Genomic DNA, 20,049 nt, shown 5'->3' with positions numbered 1-20,049 from the left:
CGATACTTACTGGAAAGTAGGACCTCCCAGGCTCTGCAACGTTTATAGTGCAGTTCAAAACTGCATTGTCCTCCCTTGGAAAGTGGTATAAAGAATGCTCGGAGAATTCTACCTGTTAGGACACACAGCCAGGCTGACCAACATGGTGGTTTCCTTGGGACTGAAGAGATCTCAAAATGTGAGATTTTCAGCGCTATCATAGGGAAAGTTCTGGGCACACTGGAATGAATTGGTCACCTTTCACCCTACACCTTTTACACCTGAGTCCAGCTAGAATAAGCCAAATGGCCCAGTGTGGTGCACTGTGGAAGAAAATGTTAATGATCCTTCTGAAAGAATATATTGTTCAATAAGAGAGACAGCGGTAAAATTTTGGTCTTATAACCAAATCAGGGTCCTTCTGAAAACACAAAGCCAAAAGTTATTCTAACACGGCAAAGATTAAAACAAAGTCAAGTCTCTGGTCAAAGATCTGAGGGTCTACCTTTGTCAAAAAGCATGCCCAAAGTAGTTGGTAGTTAGCAGAATAGCAAACGTAGGCTAGTTTTACTCATGGCAGAGCACTATATATATATATACATTGTGTTTCTCACCTGATGAATTTATGAGCCAACTGTTCCACAAAGTAATAGATTTCATTCCAGTGGTGCAGCACACTTCCTGATCTGGGAAAACAAAAGCAGATGGCACTTAATCAAGTGTTCATTCATCCTTACCTTGTATCATTTCTCTTTATGTTCTATTATCTTACATTAATTGGGCTCATTATCAGAAGCTTCTGTAACTTTGGCAATCATTTGGAAAGGTGTTTAGACTCAATGTTAGCGTTCTTGAAAATTTTGTTAAAGAATCTCCCTTCCCTCCCCCTTCCATCCCTTCCACCCCCACTCCACACACTAATGCACTAAAACAATACCTGGACCTACCCAGATTCACAGGTCAGTTTCAAATCTTTAAGAAACCATTGTTTCTGTGCAATTTAAATTATTCATTGATTAGGGAAGAAAAACAATTCCAGTTTATTTAAAGAAATTAGCACAAACTAGATGCCCAAAGACACAAAGACAAACAAATCCCCTTCCTCAAAGAGTCAGGTTTCATTTGCAAATACAGATGCAAAATCTCTAAATAAGATGATAGCAAAACAAATCCAGCAGGAATCCAAAAGAATAATGATTAATTAACCGGTGGAGTTTATTTCAGGAATGCATGGATGGTTCAACGTTTAAGAACATTTAATGTAACTATTTATACTAATAAAAAATGAAGAAAAACTATACAGCCTTTCATTATATTCAAAAGGAATCTTCTTCCTAAAGCAGAGGGAAGCTTTCTCTAGGACATATGGAATTACAGAATTTTAGATTTGGAAGGGGTCTTCTTTACTTCCCAAGATTGACTTCTGTTTTACTGATATCATTTATTAACTGCTTCACTTCAGCTTGTATTTTCCACAATGCCAATACTCTCAATCTGTTGCAGTGACTTTATAGTAGGTTTTTCTGTTCTAACTCATTCTTTGTGTAGCTACGATGCCACTTCCTTTCACTTGAGGATATGTTTCAGCTGAGCACTGCACTTCTGCCTGTCATTCTAATAATTGTTGAGGTTAGGAGTTTATTCATTCTACCCTGACATTTTGTACAAAGAGTTTCCACTTGTTTCAGATTACTTTATTCACTCATTTACCTTAATTTTAACTTCTAAAGGGTTATTCGTTGCTATTTTTCCTTTGTTTCAGACTATTTTATAAATTTTTTAATGTTTTTATTTTATTTTTTTTTTTAGAGAGAGGATGCACACAGGGGAGGTGCAAAGGGAGAGGGAGGGAGGGAGGGAGAGAGAGAGAGAGAGAGGGAAAGAGTGAGTGAGAGAGAGAGAGAGAGAGAGAGAGAGAGAGACTCATGCAACTCCACGCTCAATGCAAAGCCCATTGTGGGGCTCCATTCCACGACTGAGATCATGACCTGAGCTGAAATCAAGAGTCAGACGTTCAACTGACTGAGCTACCTAGGCATCCCTAGCCTATGGAAATTTAAGATGGATCTGTGCAATAGATTTTGTGCTTTCATTTTCATGGCACAACAACCCAAGAATTCTCTTCTGATTGAGTATATTCCATCTCTATAAGGAGAATTTATTTGTCTCTGCCCCACATCCAAAAATGATGTGTTTATCTGACCTGAAGAAAGGGGCACAATATGTTATGGTCATACAGTGAAAGACTCTGTATCATAAGGCTATCTCATTTTTCCCAACTTAATCTGTAACTTCAATTCTAGGAAATATTCTGAAAGGATGTTTTGTAAAACTCAAAAACTGACTTTAAAAATGAAATGAAGATTAAATGTCTAAAAATAATTAAAGAAATTGTGAAAAATAATAATAAAGCTGGAAAGCTTGCCCTATCCGATATAATGACTCCATATGCATGACACGTGAAATAACTGTAGAGCCAATGGAGTAGAAGAGAGAACCCAAACCTCAACTTACATGAAGTTTTGCTATATAGTGAAAAAGTGACTCAGACTGAGGACAGAGAACTCACCCCCTAATAAATGATGTTTTGACAGTGGATTTCTAATTGGGGAAAAAACCCAGTTAGATCACTGTCTCATACCAAATGTAACCCTAGATGTATTAAAACCTAATGGGAAAAACAAAACTTTAAACCATTGAGTGAATTATAGAAGGAGACTTTTATGTCCTCAGGTTAGTGAAGGGTTTCTCCAGCCAGGTACAGAAAGTAGGAATTATTTTTTATGAAAAGGATAATTTTGACTACCTGAACCATCTACAATTCTGAATGAAAAATTGGTACCATAAACAGGTTCAAAGAAAAGAAAAGAATGATGTCTGCAGCAAATAAAAAAGACAAAATTTGTGTCCAGGATGTGTAAATAATTGGTACAAGTAAATATTAAAAAGGCAAACAATAGAAAAATAGACAAAGGATCAGAACACACAATCCCCTAAAGGATAGTAAATCAGCATTTGAACAACATTTAACTCTTCTAGGTAATACAGAAATACATATTTAAACAATTGTTTGGGGAAAAACAAGAAATTTCCTCTGGTGGCAGCATAGAGCCCTGCAGAGTTGGGGGTGAGGAGATGGACAGATGGCGAAAGGAATCTGGCAAGGAGAGGGGTGGGGACCCCTCCTCTCAAAAATAAACCTTTTCCATTCTGGCCTCTTAGCCTTTATACATATTCCAGCTGCTTGGGACACTCCAGGTCCACACTGGTAAACTCCTACTGATTCTTTAAGACTCAACTCAGTCTCTGCCTCTTGCCTTTGACTGACATAGATGGGGCTCATCGCCCCTGCTCCATGCTCTCGGGGCACCATGTACATCTCTCAGTCATTACTATCTGCTCTCTCTGTGAGGGATTTAGGGATATTTGCCTCTCCAGCATCAACCTGTTTGTACAGCAGAAGAAAGAAGAGCATGAAAAGAAGAAGCCTTGATTGCTCAAGGAAGCCTCTTGATCTTTTGCCAGCTGGACACCAGCTCTTCAGCCCTCATTTAGATAAACACTCTGAATTTGGTACTCAGACAGCTCCAGCCAATTCCTGTGACGCTGTGTGAACCCGAGAAGCCTTCCCACATGGGCCAGTGACTCTAGAGCACAGCTCCTTGGTCAATGGACCTACCTAATCATCAACAGAAGAACCTACTGGCAGCTGGAAGTCTCCCAAGAGCTCACCAGAACTGCATATCCTAGCCCTGGGCTTTTAAAACTTTGGAAATCCTCTTTCATTAGAATCCAGGACATCATCCTGGACAGGATTCAATTGTATACTTCAAATCTCAAAGACTGGTCCTAGCTGCTTTCCTTCAGCCATGGGGTAAATGGTCTGGTTCTGGGGTTAATGCTATATAAGTGCCTCAGAAGAGGCAACATATGACTGATGATAAGCCATAGTCCGATCTAGAAATCTACAAATCCTTTTCACTGGAACTGGGAGATTTCCTTGAACACTGGTCATCTGTGACCTCTTCTGAAATGTAGTGTTGTATGTTGGTCCAGGTGACCAGGACAAGGTCTATCTGAGGGATAGTGGAAGATGCCTAGTGATTAGAGAGGAATCCCCTACTTTCTTCATCCCAAGTTTGATTTTCTCATTAGTAGAGAAGTCCTACAGCATGGGAATTCTATAGGAGGGAGAGGAGGAGGCAAAGTGTTGGTGAAATAGGGACTTGAATCAGAATTGAGGCACTATTCTTGGTTGTTTGCCTAAGGAGGAGAGGTTTGGAGTAAATTCTCAGGTTACCATTTCTTTGTTCTCAAGGATGGTCTTTATTTAACAGCTACAAATCTATTTGCATCCCTTTACTTAAATAGGTCATTCAATAATAACTCACACTTTCACACTGTCTTAAAACATTCCTTTTTCATGATTCTTCTATCTGACTGGCATGTAAAATGTACGCAATTTGGTATTCATGTGATTTGTTGATGCCACAAATAGGGCAAGATCTGAGAAATCACCTCAGGTGTTAAAGAAAAGTCTGTATCTATCTGAAAACCTTCTTGCTAATGGGCAGGGACTGTATTTTCTCAAGAAGAAAATAAAATGAGACCCCTAAGACAAAACTGGAGGCAAGGAGATATTTGATAGGCTTGCTTCTCCTATCCCAACTCTGCTAATAATTGCCCTGAGACTGTTGAAGTTTGTTGTTTCATACTTAAACATCATCATTCTTTATGCAATTATATAAGCCTTGACCAAAATATACCGTTTTGGGGACACACTTGAAATGTACCTAGTCTGTTACCTCAAGTGTGGGTAAATATAACCTTCTCATATTCTGGGAACCAAACTGGTTTTGTCTTCTCTGGGTTACCATGGGACCCCAAGGGGTCTAACCTACTCAAGGAGCAGAGGAATATAGGGTTATCTATATCACTGCCTTGGAATCCTTCTAGTCCTTATTACTGAGTCTTCTTAACTGGCAAAATCACACTCTGTCTCACCCCAAGGTTATATTACCCCCTGGGAAGGGAAAGAACCCCATGTCAGTTGCTTGTGGTTTTAGCCATGGAGGTGAGCTTGTTGGGGGTACTGCTTGTATTTCTTTAACCCAAATCTGCAGGAGCAAAAGGCTTACCTGCCTGGTGCCATAGTCCTGCTCCCTGCCTCATCACCACCCAGTGGTCATAGCTAGACTTCCTAACCCTGAACTCTAAATACATCATTCATGGGGCCTCTGGAAACCATCCACTGTGACCTCATCCAGACTTCTGTCGTTCTGCCACATGGATAGATATGTTAGGATAGATATAGGTCTTTGACTGAATTTGGACTTTGTGTTAAAAGATGCATGTGTCACTTGTACTTTGCCTTATGAATTGGTTTTCTGGCTTGGAATATGCCCTAGTAGGTACTCCCAGTACCTAGTTGTACCTAGTAGGTACAACCCAGGGTGGTGTGTCCATATTTGGATCATTGGCTTCCTCTCAACCCTGAGGACTTAAGTGGATTCCTCCTGGTCATAGCCAGAAATAGGGTGTTAGATGGGGAAATGGTAGAGAGTGAATTCAATTCCAGCTTCTATCCACCCTACAATGTATAAAACATACCATTAATCATATCAACCTATTTAATAGTTAATGATCTTAAAATCCCAGCTATGGAGTCCTGATGTTCTCTTCAGGCAGTAATGGCTCACCCAGCCATTGTTACCAAAGCTCCAAGGTAGAAATAAAAACTGCTTCTTAGCCCAGATTATGTAGGAACTTGCAAATGTTTCACTGGACTCTGTCATGGGTTTAAAAAAACTGCTTTTAAGACAAAGTCGGTGGCAAACTATAGTCATGGAGAGCTGAAATGTCCATGTTGTAGAAAATCAGCAGATGTGGAATGTCCCTGATATTTGACTTAATTAAATCTTAATTCAAATACAATTCTAGTCCCTGAAGATTTCCATAATTCAGCTGGGTATCAGGACAATGTGGAGGATTCAGGCTCCTTATTGGGATTTTGTGCCTTGGTTCAGTATAAGTCTCAGCAGAATTTGGAATTCAAGGGGCCTCCAGGAATTCTGCTTGAATACAGTCCTACAGAGTTCCGTGCTTGAAGATCCATTCGATATACATGGGTCCACTAAAAATCAGAGTCAATGCCTTTTTCACACCACTTTTTTGACTTGACTTTGAGAAGGGTTTCCCAGATTATGGGATGGCAAAGCCACCAGTCCTTACTGCTAGCTCCACAAGAAGTGCGTGCTGGGGGCAGCTCCAAAGTTTCTTACTTATTTTTGTTTTTCTATGCCCTCTCCAATGTTTGGAACATAGTAAGAAATCAACAAACTTTTGTGTCATTGCATTCATTATGAGTTCCCAGCAAGGGATTTCACATGTAACCTGGCATTACCCTCAGATTACTGCTCAATTACTTCCAAAGGTCTAATATGCAAAGAGTAGGAGCAAAATAAGAACTCTAAATCTCATTCTGATTTGTTTTCTGAAATACATTCTTTTGTGCTTATGTGAGTTTCCAAACCTCCCTGTGGTTAAGCTCCTTAGAAAACACAGGCTCTTTCCATTAGCCACACACACAACCAGAGTCAGAAAGAATCAAGTGGGCCAAACTGAGTTTAAATTGTCTCCCCTTCTTTTGCGCATGGGTTAGAATAAGACGAAAGGGAAAACAGAGCTTATTTTTGAAGCCATCACCCACAAGTCTTTTAGTCCTGGAAGAGAGAGTTGCTCTAACGATGGAAATTATAAAACTGTCAGTCCCACTCTTCCTTAGCCCCACCCAACTGAAGTCACTGATGTCCTAAGTGACCCACCCAGGTCCCCAGCTAATCCTGGAAGGGTGCGCAGGCTCAGGCGCCATTAAGTGGGACAAGCAATTAGTTAGTCCGTCAAAGGCCCAGCATTCATTGGCCCCCTCCCTCTGCTCCCCAGCTTCTTCCGTGGCCTCCCTCATTCCTCCTAACCTCACAGTGCACTCAAATTGGCTGGAGCCCGAAACCCAGCCCACGCCTTATCCTCCTATTACTGACAGGGTTCATGGCCAAGCCTTCCTCATGCTTAAAAAGCTTGACCTTGACTCTTGCCTCTATTCCAACTTCTTCAGATACCAGTCCAGACCCAAACCAAACCATTGAGCACTCCACTTTGAGTTTGGGGGCTCCTCTTTATGTTGTGGAGACCCCAGCCCAGGACACCCAGCCCCACCCTGCTGACTTGTGAGGAATTTTTCCTTTAGTCAATCTGACTGATGGCTGTAAAAACAATGACTTTCAAGCTGCAGAATGCAACCTATTAGTGATTTGGGAAATCATTTTGGTAGGATATTGCCAACATTAAAAACAAAATGAGGCAGAATGGAACAGAAATATTAGGATCTATTGCATGCTATAACAGAAAGTAATTCTGTGTGGAACTTTTTGTCAATTATATGTAAGTAATATGATAGATAGATAGATAGATAGATAGATGTAAACTGTTATTTTCTCTTGCAAATCAGAGCAAAAGGATATTATAGCAAAATAAGTACTCCTTTCATCTCTATTAATTTGACTTTTCCAGCACACACACACACACACACACACACACACACACCAGGAAAAACCTAAAATATTATCTGATACCAACTATTCGTACGTTTGGTGCAAATTTAACACAAAACTAGAGTTGTTTGGAAAACAGAAATTGGTTAGTTGTCCAAAAGGTATTTCCCCTCATTAAAATGAACACTAAGATGTGATAGGTGAGACCCCCCCCCCCAAGGTTACCAGCCAAAGCCACCAACATGATGTGTGGATGACCACTAGGTGACCATGACCAGACAAGGACAGTAACGTGGCTGCCAGGGAAGTCAGAGGCGCCCTTCACATGCATGCCAGGAGGACACAATAAGCCATGTGAGTGAGAGAAGTGGAGGGCGGGGAGGGACAAAACCTCAAATTTGATATACTGACTGTTTAAATTCTTGCACTGGGCTAAGATTTCCAGTTTGGAAAAAAGTGGTCTCTTCTGCTCACCCCACCTGCACCCAGCAGGAAGGTCTTTCTTGGATTAAAAAAGCAGCTTTAAACTATTTTCTATATATCCAAGTACAGTAAAAATGGGTTTTTTTTCTACCCTGGGATACATATATTTGTAATTACTGCATTTCTTTATACAGGAATTTACTCTTGAGGCTGTTCAGACCAGCAGTTATGAACACTGACTTGGTGAATGCCTATGTGAGTTTAAACTCCTGATGTGAGTTCAGACTCCTTCCTGTTCTTCCACTTACTAGTATGGTATTTGAACAAGATGTTTTCCTTTCTTACACTTCAGCTTCCTCCTTTATACAATGGGGATAATAGTATCTATCTCATAAGGATTGTTTTAAGGATTAAATCTAATGATCCCAAGGTGCCAAGTATCCTGCCTGAAACACAGTGAGCACACAGGACAGTGGCCACTCTACCTCCCTTCCCACCATCATGATTATTAAAGTCCCAGGGGTAAGATCTGAAGTGCTCGTTTCTTATCCATCACTGACACCTGGGATTACCTCTTTCTGAAATATCTCTAAGTTTTATAGATGAAAATGGATCTTCACTGCAATTTTTATTTGGATGGACTTAATTATAAGCCACAGATTTTTTTCATATTTATTGTGCACTTTCTGTTTTAAAAACACTGAGTATCAATAAGCATTCTTTTCTTTTTTTAATGTTTATTTTTGAGAGAGAGAGAGAAACAGAGTGTGAGCAGGGGAGGGGCACAGAGACAGAGAGATACAGAATCCGAAGCAGGCTCCAGGCTCTGAGCTGTCAGCACAGAGCCTGACATGGGGCTTGAACCAACAAGCTGTGAGATCATGACCTCAGCATGACCTCAGCCGAAGTCCGACACTTAACCGACTGAGCCACCCAGGTGTCCCTTGAATATCAATTAGTACCAACGACATAATTTGCAGAAATCAGTGCAAAATGAAAAGGAAAGCCTCTTGCTCAAAAATTACTAAAAATTTCAAGATGGTGACAGCAGAGCATTAAACCAAGTGCCCGACCTTTGTAAGTGCGGGCTCCTGGGTGACTGCACAGGTCCCATGTGCCCGTGAGGCTGACCCTGCCATCAATATCCTTTGCCCATTTTCTACTGGGGTGCAAATGTTTTCTTAGCCCAGCGGTCAGCAAACTCTCTGTAGAGGGCCAGACAGTAAATACTTCAGGTTTGCAGAGTATGGTCCCCATGGCAACTGCTCAAATCTGCTGTTGTAGCACAAAAGCAACCATTGAAAGCAGCCACTGATAATACATAAATTTAAAAAGTGTGGTGATGCTACAATTGTATTTACAAAAACAGTCTGCAGGCCATAGTTTGCCAACCTCTGTCCTAGACAGTGACTTTCTTTCAGTTTTTCTCATCACAAAAATCTATGTATTTTTCCTGGTAGCTAAAGTTTGAGTGTAGCTAAACTTTAGTGTATTTTTCCTGGTAGCTAAACTTTTGCTACTTATTTCCTGTTATTTATTGCTGAGAATGTGCACTAGAAAAATTGTGCCTTGGGATATATACGGAGGCATTCTTTGCAACTTAATAAATATTTCATGGATATTTGAAAAGAGAGTTTATTCTCTGTGGGGTATATGGTTCAAAATATATGTATTAAAACAGCCTCATTATTCATACCCTCTATGTCCTTTGAACACTTAAGTATTCAGAGAGATGTCTTTTCAGATTCCACTAAGAAAATGATTTGTTTTTCATCTTCGGCAGTCAAGAATAGATGAGAGTTATCTTAATACATTCCCTAAATATTGAAGCACCCTTGCATTTCTAGGATAAACTTTACTTGGTCTTGGTATATTCTTCTTCTACTACACTGTTAGTATTATTTTGATGATATTTGATTTTGGATTTAAAGTTTTTATTCAGTTTGGTCAGAAGGTTTGCATATGAACATGTTATCTTTAGTAGATATTGATATCAGATATATACAAGCTTCCTAAAATAAACTGGGAGACTCCATCTTTTTCTGTTTTCTGGAAAAGTGTGATACTGAAATTTTCTGTTCCTTGAAGATGAACTTTTCTAGAACTTTCCATGAAACCCCACTGGTCCAAAACCAAAGGACCTACTCACAAAGGCAAACTAGTCCCTCTCAAATGTCCACATTCTACTGGGAGGGGGTGGAGGAGGCAAAGTTGGAAAGATCGAGCATTTTGCCTAACTGAATTTTCTAAAATCGCAACATTGGACTCTTATTATCACTTTGGTTCAAAATTTAGGGATTTCCATAACTCTTACTACTCAGTAGGTGGACCTGGGAGGAAGAAGAGGGTTTGGGGAGCTAAAAGTAAACTACATTTTGGTTTGTTGTTGTTGTTGTTGTTGTTGTTTTGTTTTGTTTGTATATGAATGTAGTGGAAGTAATTTTTTTTATATCCTGAGTAAAAAATTTCTATTTTTCACTTCCTCTTTTGAGAATCTATCCATTAAGTTTTACGTGTCTGTATAACCTCATATTAACTTCTCCAGGGCCAATTACCTCTGTTTCTTTTATGCTACATCTTTTTCTTGCTCTTTATTTCCAATATACTCTACATTTTGATGTCAATATTTTCTAGCAATTTTTCTCAGTAAGCGTATGTGGATGGCACACATTTTGAATTTTGAAAGTCTAGTTATGAAATTTAAATATCACATTTGACTCAGAACTCTATAATTACTGAGGGTTTTTTTTTTTTTTTGAGCATTTAATGTTGTAGGCCAAAAAGAAAAAAAATCTAATATCAGTCTGAGTCTTGCTTTTTTTGTGGGGGGGAGGGAAATCTAATTTTTTTCTTTTTTGGAGGAATGTAGACATTTCTATTTAATCTTATATTTTAAGAATTTATCTATAAGGTTGTGTATGTTGTGGATCCTTTTAAAAATTAATTAGTTTGAGTATTTGGTAGGTCCTCTAAATGTTCTCTTTTCTCTTCCTAGAATTTTTATAGTAAATATATTGTATATAGTTTATAATGATATATTTTTTATTGTGTATATATATATATGTGTGTGTGTGTGTGTGTGTGTGTGTGTGTGTGTGTGTTTATATATCCTGTTCCTAGCACCTATCTCCTGTCTCATCATTTTCAACTCTATATTCTTTCTGCTTGAGTTCTGGGAATAACTTCTTAAACTGTCTTCTGATGAACTGAATTTACTTTCTGCAATATGGTGGTCATTGTTTCCAATGGATTTGAATAGTCAGAAATATACTTTCCAAAATCTTCTTATTTTCAGCATGTTCCTTTTTCCTGACAGGCTGCTCTTGTTTGTTGATGTATTATTATCTAAAATTTACTGATGATACTAACTGGACATATATTTGCTTAAATGGCTTCAATGGTCATTGCCACTTCTTTTATATAATAACTATTATATTTAAAGTTTTCTTTAATCTTGATTCACTTTTTGGTAATTTCCTGAAAATTATCCCTACTCCCTTTTTTTTTTAGAAGAATCCATATGTATTTGAAAATGTTTTCCTATTTTCTTCACATGTGACATCTTTGCTGAATATAACATTGTAGGTCATAAATTTATCCATCAAAATTCTCCACCATTTAATGTGTCAGAACCTTTGTAGGTAACCCGTGTCTTTACCACTCGTAAAATTCTTCGTCTTTGAAATTAAAAAGGATCACAAGGACATACCTACGTACTCATCTCTTTTAATTAACTAACTTTTATTGCTTCTTGATAAGCCTATTCAATCTTCATTTTCAGGTTTTTCTTAAATCAGGAAAGTTCTATTCAATCTTTGAGTGTTTATTCTAGACTATTCTTTAGCAACTGAAATTATCCAGTATGTTGGATAATTGGATATCTATTTTCATCATTCAATATTTCTTACCTTCTCTCTTACCACTTTATCTAACCCATTTTCCTATTCAAATTTGGAGAATTTCTCAAACAAGGCTTCATCAATTCATTTCATTTTCTCCATTGTTGGTTTGGCTCTTTACTGCTTCTAAGGTGAGTTTACATTTTTCCCTATTATTTCATATTTTGTTAACTGCTCTAGGTTCCTTGTCTCCTTGTTTCATATTTTATCTATTTCACAGATTTCTTATTTTATTTAACATCATTTAATTTACAAAACATATGGTGCCAAAACTGTCCTCTTTTGCTTTGAAAATTCTTTGTGTATAAACATGTTCTTCTTTCACCTTGGGAATTTTGTTTAATCCCCTTTTAAAGTTGCTGAAATTTTATAGGCCCTATTGTCATCCTTGAATGTGGGAAGGTGTTGCTGGATCTGGTATTTGCTTCCAACATAGTTTCTTGTGGTGTTTTGTTTTTGTTTTTGTTTTGCCTCATTTCACACTCATAAACTTCTCTAAGAACTTAATCCGGAAGAAGGGAGTTGCTTTTGATGGCTAAAATAAGCTTAGGTTATTGTTCCATCACTTAGAGAAGAATAGGGAATGGAATAGACTCTTACCATTTGCCACAGATGAATTTCATCCTCACAAGGTTTGCATGTTTTTATTTGGACATGGTTACATCCATTCCAGCTTGTCATTGGTAGGGGTTTTTGGCCTGGTATTCACTTCAGGTTCATATTTTGTTGTACCAGACATCTTTCCTGGCCCTTACTGTATCCACAGAATCAAAGACAGAACTCTGCCATTTCCCTGGAGGTGCAGGATCTATGAAGGTCCAGGATCTATGGGGAGGACTCAGTGAAGCTGGACAGAACCAGGGTCATGAAGATGACTGGGGCTCATGGGATCTCTCTTTTGTGGCTTAATTGCCCCTTCCTTATCCAGTGTAGCGGCTTCTGTACAATGCAGAAGGGCTCCAAGGAGATGGTTCTCATCACTCTTATGTCCCACTCTTTACTTCAAACTCACTTCTAGATTTGGGATTGTTTTTGTACCTTCTCCCAAATCTTACTCTCCCTGTTTTCTACAACTTGGCAACAGAGTTGAAAGCAGAGCCTGGCTAACATCCTTCAAACTCAGTCCATCTGTTTTGTTTCTAGTGGAATTTCTTACAAGTGTGCTGCATGTCAATGTCACTATCTTTAGTCTTTGGACCTGATGCAGGCCGCCCCCAGATGCCTCCTTAAGACTTTCTCTATTAGGGGATTGGGGCAGTTGTAGATGATAGTGGGGGAGGTGGTGAAGGAGAAGTTGTGTATGTTCATCTTTCTTTTCAGAAATCCTAAACAAACTTTCTTATCTCCTACTAAGACCATCAGCTCATTAAATTTTAGTTCCAGCATTTATGATACCCTGAAAGTGCACTTCCAAAAGTCGCCAATGCTTTATTTCTGCTAGAATATATGGCCTTTCTCAGTTCTCATCTTGCTGGATGTATTTATAATATGCATAAATACAACACACTCTATTTATTGTTTCAACAAATGGATTTTTGAATGCTACTAGGTCCTTTCGAACCTATAAAGATTAATAATTCCAACGCTTGATATTTATTAAGTACTTACTAAGCAGCAGGTATTGTGGTGAGCACTTTACCCACATTACCACTTAGTAATAGTAGCTAACACTTCATGAGAACTTTCTACATGCTCATAGGGTTCTGTTCTAGGCACAACCACCCCGTGTGATAATATTATCTCCCTTTTTACAAATGAGGAAACGGAGTTCACAAAGAGGTTAAGTAGCTTGCTCAAGGACACACAACTAGTTAAATGGTAGAGTTGGAATCTGAACTCAGGTGGTCTGGCTCTAGAGTCCACACTCTTAGTCTAAACACTGTTCAGTCTCCTTTCTGGTGTTTAAACCTGGGCTTTTAACACCTATGCAACACTGCCTCCCCATGGAGGGGTCAGGAAATGCACAATTACAATTTATAATGCTAGTTATTAATAGTGAGAAGTGCTAGAAAATCTCCACAAATTCTTATGGGAATGTGGGAGTGGGTATCCCAGGAAAATTGGGGCTTAAAATTGGGGCACTTGGGGAGAACCAGGAGTGCTGTATTGGTTGACCATTTTAATGGAGTAAAGCATACAAGGAGCTTCACCAGTTTGGCCTTTAATCATCTCCCCTTTTGTTTCTTTGATATTGTCTTTTACAACAATTAACAATCAGGATGGCCATATACGTTAAAATCCAAACAGACATTTTCAAAAGTAAAATAAGAAACCATTAATAATTGTGCTGGGACAAGAAGCATAAGCCAGTAATGTCCTGGGCCGTGATTTATTGATTAGTGGTTAGATTATGGCTGTCCAATGGCATCTTGAATTTCCTTTTATTATTTTGACTGGTGTATAGGTACAGTTAGGATACTTCACTTTTTAAATTTGCTATGTGATTTCCATAAATTTGGTATTTGCATTACCTTGTATGTGAGAAATGATGTCAGAATGACTATGATTCTGATCATAATCCTTTGCCACCAAGATCTTGGGAAAGCTCTGTTCCAGGTGGTTCCTACAGGTATTTATTAACTGGAGCTGTACATGGTTGAGCATCAGGATTTGAGGCAAAGAAGATAAGGCCACTGAATGAGACCCCAGAGGACGAACACTAAGGGTTATTCCTTTCCATCTCTTGATAATCAACCATCCTGCTGCTTATCGTGCAATGTGAGTTGTTATGGAGTTGAGGCATTCTGAATAAGGAAGGGATTTTGAATGAAGATGTGATGTAGAGAGGTGATTGTTCTTTTTTTTTTTTTTTTTTTTTTTGTACTACAGGGAGCCCACAACTAGTGATAGGAGGGGGCCAAGTACTAATGATCATCTCATAAGGGTGAGAGGGCATCACCTATGTAAAGATGGGAGTGGTGATAAAGGGCATTAGCTAAAGGCAAGAAAGTGCATGAGTTAGTTCGGGGAACCACATGGTACAGTTTTGTTGGAAATTACAAGGGTGTAGGTTGTGGTAAGAGATGAAACTAGGGAAATAGTGGCCTGAGCAATAAGGCTCTTGAATACCTTGCTAAAGAGTTCACATTTTACTCTAAAAGAGTTCTGGGTAAGTGTTTAAAGGTCAAAGGATGGGTCAGATGATGTCAAGATTAGATGTGTGTTCTAAAAAGATTAATTTGGTGCCACTGTCAAGAATACGTGGGGTGGGGGAAGGGCAAAGAAAGCAGGTAAGGAGACCAATTTAGAGACTATTTCAGCGAACTGGTTGAGAAAAGGGAAAGGCCTGAGCTAAGGCACCGAGGAGGCAGAGAATGGGGTCATGTGGGATGATCACAGGACAGATGTCAGGGCAGGTGTTGTCCAGCCTTGCAGTATGAGAAAGATACTCCCAGATCTTTGGTGTAAGTGGCTGGGGTTTGTGGTGATGTCATTCACCAAGACTAGAAATAGAGGAAAAGATGATATAAAGGGGTAAACAGTGGATTATTCTTCCACTGGAATTCTCTCTCTCCTTGCCTCGGTGGTACAATTCTTCTCTGGTTCTCTTCTGACTGTTCTGGAAACTTCTTCTCAGTTAGTGGAGTTTCTTCTTTGGCACAGATATTCCTGTTGGCAACTCCTCTAAGGTTGGACCCTGGCCATCTCTGTCAATAAACTCCACCTCTTCTTGACATTTTAAAAATCCTGAGATTATCTTGGTATCATCTCGGTATTATTTATTATTCATATCCACATTTTCGACTACTACCCTTGGGCTAACAACACTCAAATCTTTATTCTCAGTCTCAGGGTATAAATCCAACTGCCTGCTCAGCATCTCCACCCAAATGCCCTACGTGTTCAGACTCAACACATCCACACCAAGCCTTCTTTCCTTCTGAAACCTCCTCCCTACTCTCTCAAGACTCTTTCCTCTTCCACATCCCATGTTCATCAGGTCCTGTTGCTACAAAAGAGCTCTCAATTTCATCTATTCTCTTCCTCATTCCTACTACAAGAATAGGTGGGATATAGATAGAAGCTTGCCACTTTTGTCTCTAGAAAACTTTAATCCCATAACCTATTGCTGACATTAAAAAATCCACTCTTCCTAGATTCTTTCCCTGTCACTCTCCCTGTCATGTTTACACCACAAGGGAGGTGGGTCACTTTGCTATCCTGTATGTTACCCCTTTGCGAGCAATGTCTTCTTCTTTACTTGGTTACCTGGCAAAATCCCGCTCAATGTTCAAGTTCCAGCCCCAAAGTTACCTCCTCTATGAAGCCTCCTAGGCCTCTCACATCTCACCCAAAATTATTTTACCAACTCTGTTTCCCTAGCCCTTTGTCTCTTCTACCAAAATGTGAAATCTTTGAGAACCAGAGATCTCCAGAAGTTTAGCACGGTTTGAAAATTCTGCATTAAATTGGTGTATCCCTTCTCCTAGCCAGGTAGTCCTGCTTGGAATCTAGGGAGGTGTATTTTGTTAGAGACCCACGTCCTCTTTTTCCAGGGGGTAATTACCACCACCAGCAGCATCACCATCACCATTACCATCTGTCATTTGGGTACTCACATACCAAATGCTTCATTACAGGTTTTAATCTAATGTTATTCTATAACACTTCTGTGAGGCAGAAATTTAAGGCCTATTTTATTGATAAGAAGACTGAGGTTCAGAGAGGCTAAGTAATTTTCAACAAGGTCACAAAGCTTGGTGAAAAGGCTGAGCTGGTGTTTAAAGCCAGAGATGTCTGATTCCAAAGTTGGCTTTCTTAACGCTTATGCCTGAGCCTTGGTTCATTCTCCTGAGGCACTGGAGCCACATTTCATGTGTGACATCTCAATAGAAAGGGAACAAAGGACTGTACTGGCAAATACACGGCTTAGATATATATGCACACATGATAGGGCCTGGTAACACTAAAGGGCAGTGCATAGTCTGATCTCTGCTCTTCCTTCTCCTCATCAGGTTGGACTTTTCTACCACTGCCTAAAATAAGAACTCTGCTTGGTGTCCAGTTCTGAGGTGCCTGCTGCCTCAGCGACATCTCACCATAGAGGAGAAAGGACATCATTATGGGGCAGCTTTCCTTGTCTTCCTGTTCACTCTTACTACTTATTATGGGAGGGAGACCCACATCAGAATCACCTGGGAATTTTTTCCAAAATATACATGCTTGCCTTGGCCTTCTCAGGTTTTGATCTGGCCCTTGGTTAAGAACTACTGGTTGAGGGGCCCCTGGGTGGCTCAGTCGGTTAAGCGTCTGACTTCAGCTCAGGTCATGATCTCACAGTTTGTGAGTTCGAGCCCCATGTCAGGTTCTGTGCTGACACCTTGCTCAGAGCCTGGAGCCCGCTTCAGACTGTCTCCCTTTCTCTCTGCCCCTCCCCGCTCACACTCTGTCTCTCTCAAAAATAAATAAACATTAAAAAAAAAAAAGAACTACTGGTTGAACACATTCATTTCCAAGGTCTACAATTTCCACTTGTCCTTATCAATGAAACCTTCCCATTTCTTCCAGACAAAATGCTCGTCCTGCTCAGCTGCAGTCCAGGGATGCTAGGAATCAACATCATTGCCATGCCTTGCTCTACCTGACCGTCTTTCAGTCAGGGGTTCTCGACCTGGGCAGTACTATCTCATAAGAAGACATTCAGAAATAAATGTAGGAGCATTTATTTATTGGTTATCACAATGATCAATATGGTACTGGCATTTACAAAGCAAGGATCAGTAATGTTAAGCATCCTACAGATCCCCACATTGAAAAAATGTCCTACTAACATTGTCAACAGCACCCTCACTGAGAAACACATTTGGTGTTTGATTTAAGCTTTGGATAAGTTTATTCAATACATGGGCATCCTCTGGGCTCAGCTGCTGCAGTGTCCGGGGGCTGCTCTCCCTTGCCAGCCTCCCAAGTTCCCTCATATCCTATAAACTATGGAAAAAGAGATTCTTAGTTTTCAGATGTTCATGTAATACAAAGGTGGCAGGAAAGCTTGTCTAATCTCCATTTCTGCTTTCCATTTAATCTAATTTAACTCCTTACCCACTAAGATGTGGGAAATGGGGAAGGGGGGAAAAGAGCAGGAGCCATCACTGCCTCATGGGCAGATTGAACTATCATGTCTGACAGGAATCCCAGGTTGATGAATAAATACAAGATCTAGCTCAAAACCAACCGTTTCCCATCTGTCTTATGTATCTCTGCCCTCTCTCAGTGACTACTCCTTTCTTGCTTACTCAGGCCAAACCCGTGTATAATTATAGGTTTGCAGTAGAGGCTTTTAATGCCCACCCATATCTGGCTTTCCTCTCCTTTTAGACATGGGAAGATGACCGTTTTCACCCTCTTTCCATAGGCTGAGGCCAAGTAGCTAGTTCTGACCAATGTGTTGTGAGTGGAAGGATGTGTATCAGTTTCTGCTGGAGCATTTCATTGCCAGTGAGAGACCCTCCAGCACTTTCTTCTCTTGTAGCTGTCATGGTGGAAGCTGGTGTTAAGATGACGTCTCCACCAGCTTGGCTCCCAGAACAACTACCCTGAGCAGAGAGCCCTTGCTGACTCCCATCCAACATGTGGAGTAGGCAGAGATTATAAACAAAAGTTTATACCTTTGTTGCTTTCAGTCACTGAGATTTTGGGAATTGTTTGTTATTACAGCATAACTTAACCTATCCTGATTGATTCAACGTTCATTTGCATGTTTAGATTTTTTTCAGCTTTGTATGTAGATCGTGAGTCAGAGTGGCTTGGGTTTGAGGCTGAGTTTCACCACTTAGAGTGACCTTGGCTAACCTTTCTAAACCTCAATTTTCTCATGTGTCAAATGGTGATCATGACTGTACTAACCTTACGTGGTTGTAAAAACTAAATGGAGTAATACAAGAAAAGCACTTACCACAGTGTCTGGCAGGTAGCAAGGGCTCAGTAAATGTTACTTACTATTTTTTTTATTGTTGATCTAAAATTGACTTTACTTGCCCCCTGCCCCAAATCCTCAGGAGCCTTTAGCTTTGGCTGCCTAGAATCCTTCTAATATCCTTCTGCCTAAAAAGCAAATAGTCTGGAACTGCTTCCTGCTTCTTTTCCATTCCTTGCAGCTCCCAGAACGGGACATGCTTGCAATAGACTCTGTGTTACCTATATCTTTAATTGAGTACACACTTGTGATTGGAACTGAGAAAGTATTTATGCCAAATGAATGAAAGAATCAGCCAAAATGAAGAAACCTGATTACTTTTTTCAGTATGAAACTGGCATGTCTGGGAAACATGTCAGGAGATGTCCAAATACTTATTTTGTCTTTTGTTGCTGAGTGATCGCTGGGAAAGGCAAAATCCAGTCTCTTGGCCACAAATCAAAAATAGACATACATTCCAAATTAGCAGAGAGAAAATCCCATTTGCATTTATGTGACAGCCAAACCTTGCTAAGGGATGCCAGAGTTTGTTTCTGGACCTCTGGGAGTCCTTTAGCACTTGAAGATAATTACAGGTTATCTTAGGACAGGCGCCTTCCTCCAACACTCTTGGATTCTATTCTCAACTTGACACTGGGTTTTACCAGATCTCCATAGCTAAGGAAGCTAGAAGCAATTACTTGGCTAATCCATACAGAAATACAAAACAAAACACCTATGCCTTATTTATTTTTATTTTTGACCCATATGCCAATCTCCAATTTGTAGGCAGTTCTACCAACTATTAACTAGTCTAATACATCCTTTTCAAACCTGGAGCCTAACTGGAGAAACATTTAAAACCAACCATAAAGTCCATTTCAATACAAAAAAGGAAAGAAAGAAAGAAAGAAAGAAAGAAAGAAAGAAAGAAAGAAACTAAGAAAGAAAGAGTTGGGAAGGAAGGGAGGGAGGGAGGGAGGGAGGAGGAAGGAGGGAAAAAAGGAGAAAAAGGAAGGGAAGAAAGAGAAGAGAAAGGGAGAGATTGATTGATTCCTGGCCCCTGAGGAAATTTTGTTTTTCTTTAAATGAGGCCTCTCATAACTATTATTGTAGCATTTTCAAGATATCTTATAATGGACTTTTTGTTTTCCTTATTCAGAGCTAATTTTGCATTTTTATTACTCAAAGCCCTCTTTCAAGGTATTCCTGAAAACAAGCTACATCTGAAAACATTCAACACGTCTACAAGAGTTGAATTTCCTTTTTCCATCAGATTCAATCTGAACAAATTAACAATTTATTG

The 20,049-nt window shown here is 39.6% G+C and overlaps 2 protein-coding genes across 3 annotated transcripts in view; one reads left to right on the top strand and one right to left on the bottom strand.

The window, feature by feature from the left end:
* The window catches only part of GKN2 (gastrokine 2), a 307,921-nt gene that overhangs the window by 221,685 nt on the left and 66,187 nt on the right, over window positions 1-20,049 (top strand). The window lies entirely within an intron of this gene.
* ANTXR1 (ANTXR cell adhesion molecule 1) overlaps window positions 1-20,049 on the bottom strand; it is a 218,874-nt gene that overhangs the window by 192,648 nt on the left and 6,177 nt on the right. The window contains exon 2 of the mRNA XM_053890755.1: window positions 594-665. Coding sequence (XP_053746730.1) covers window positions 594-665 — 72 coding nt within the window. The remainder of the gene's footprint in view (window positions 1-593; window positions 666-20,049) is intronic.

This window comes from Panthera pardus, unplaced genomic scaffold, assembly GCF_024362965.1.
Source record: "Panthera pardus isolate Hobbes unplaced genomic scaffold, ASM2436296v1 HiC_scaffold_25, whole genome shotgun sequence".
In the NCBI taxonomy this organism is placed as follows: Eukaryota; Metazoa; Chordata; class Mammalia; order Carnivora; family Felidae; genus Panthera; species Panthera pardus.
Note: the sequence above shows the minus strand (reverse complement) of the source record. Positions and strands in the feature narration are given on the sequence as shown.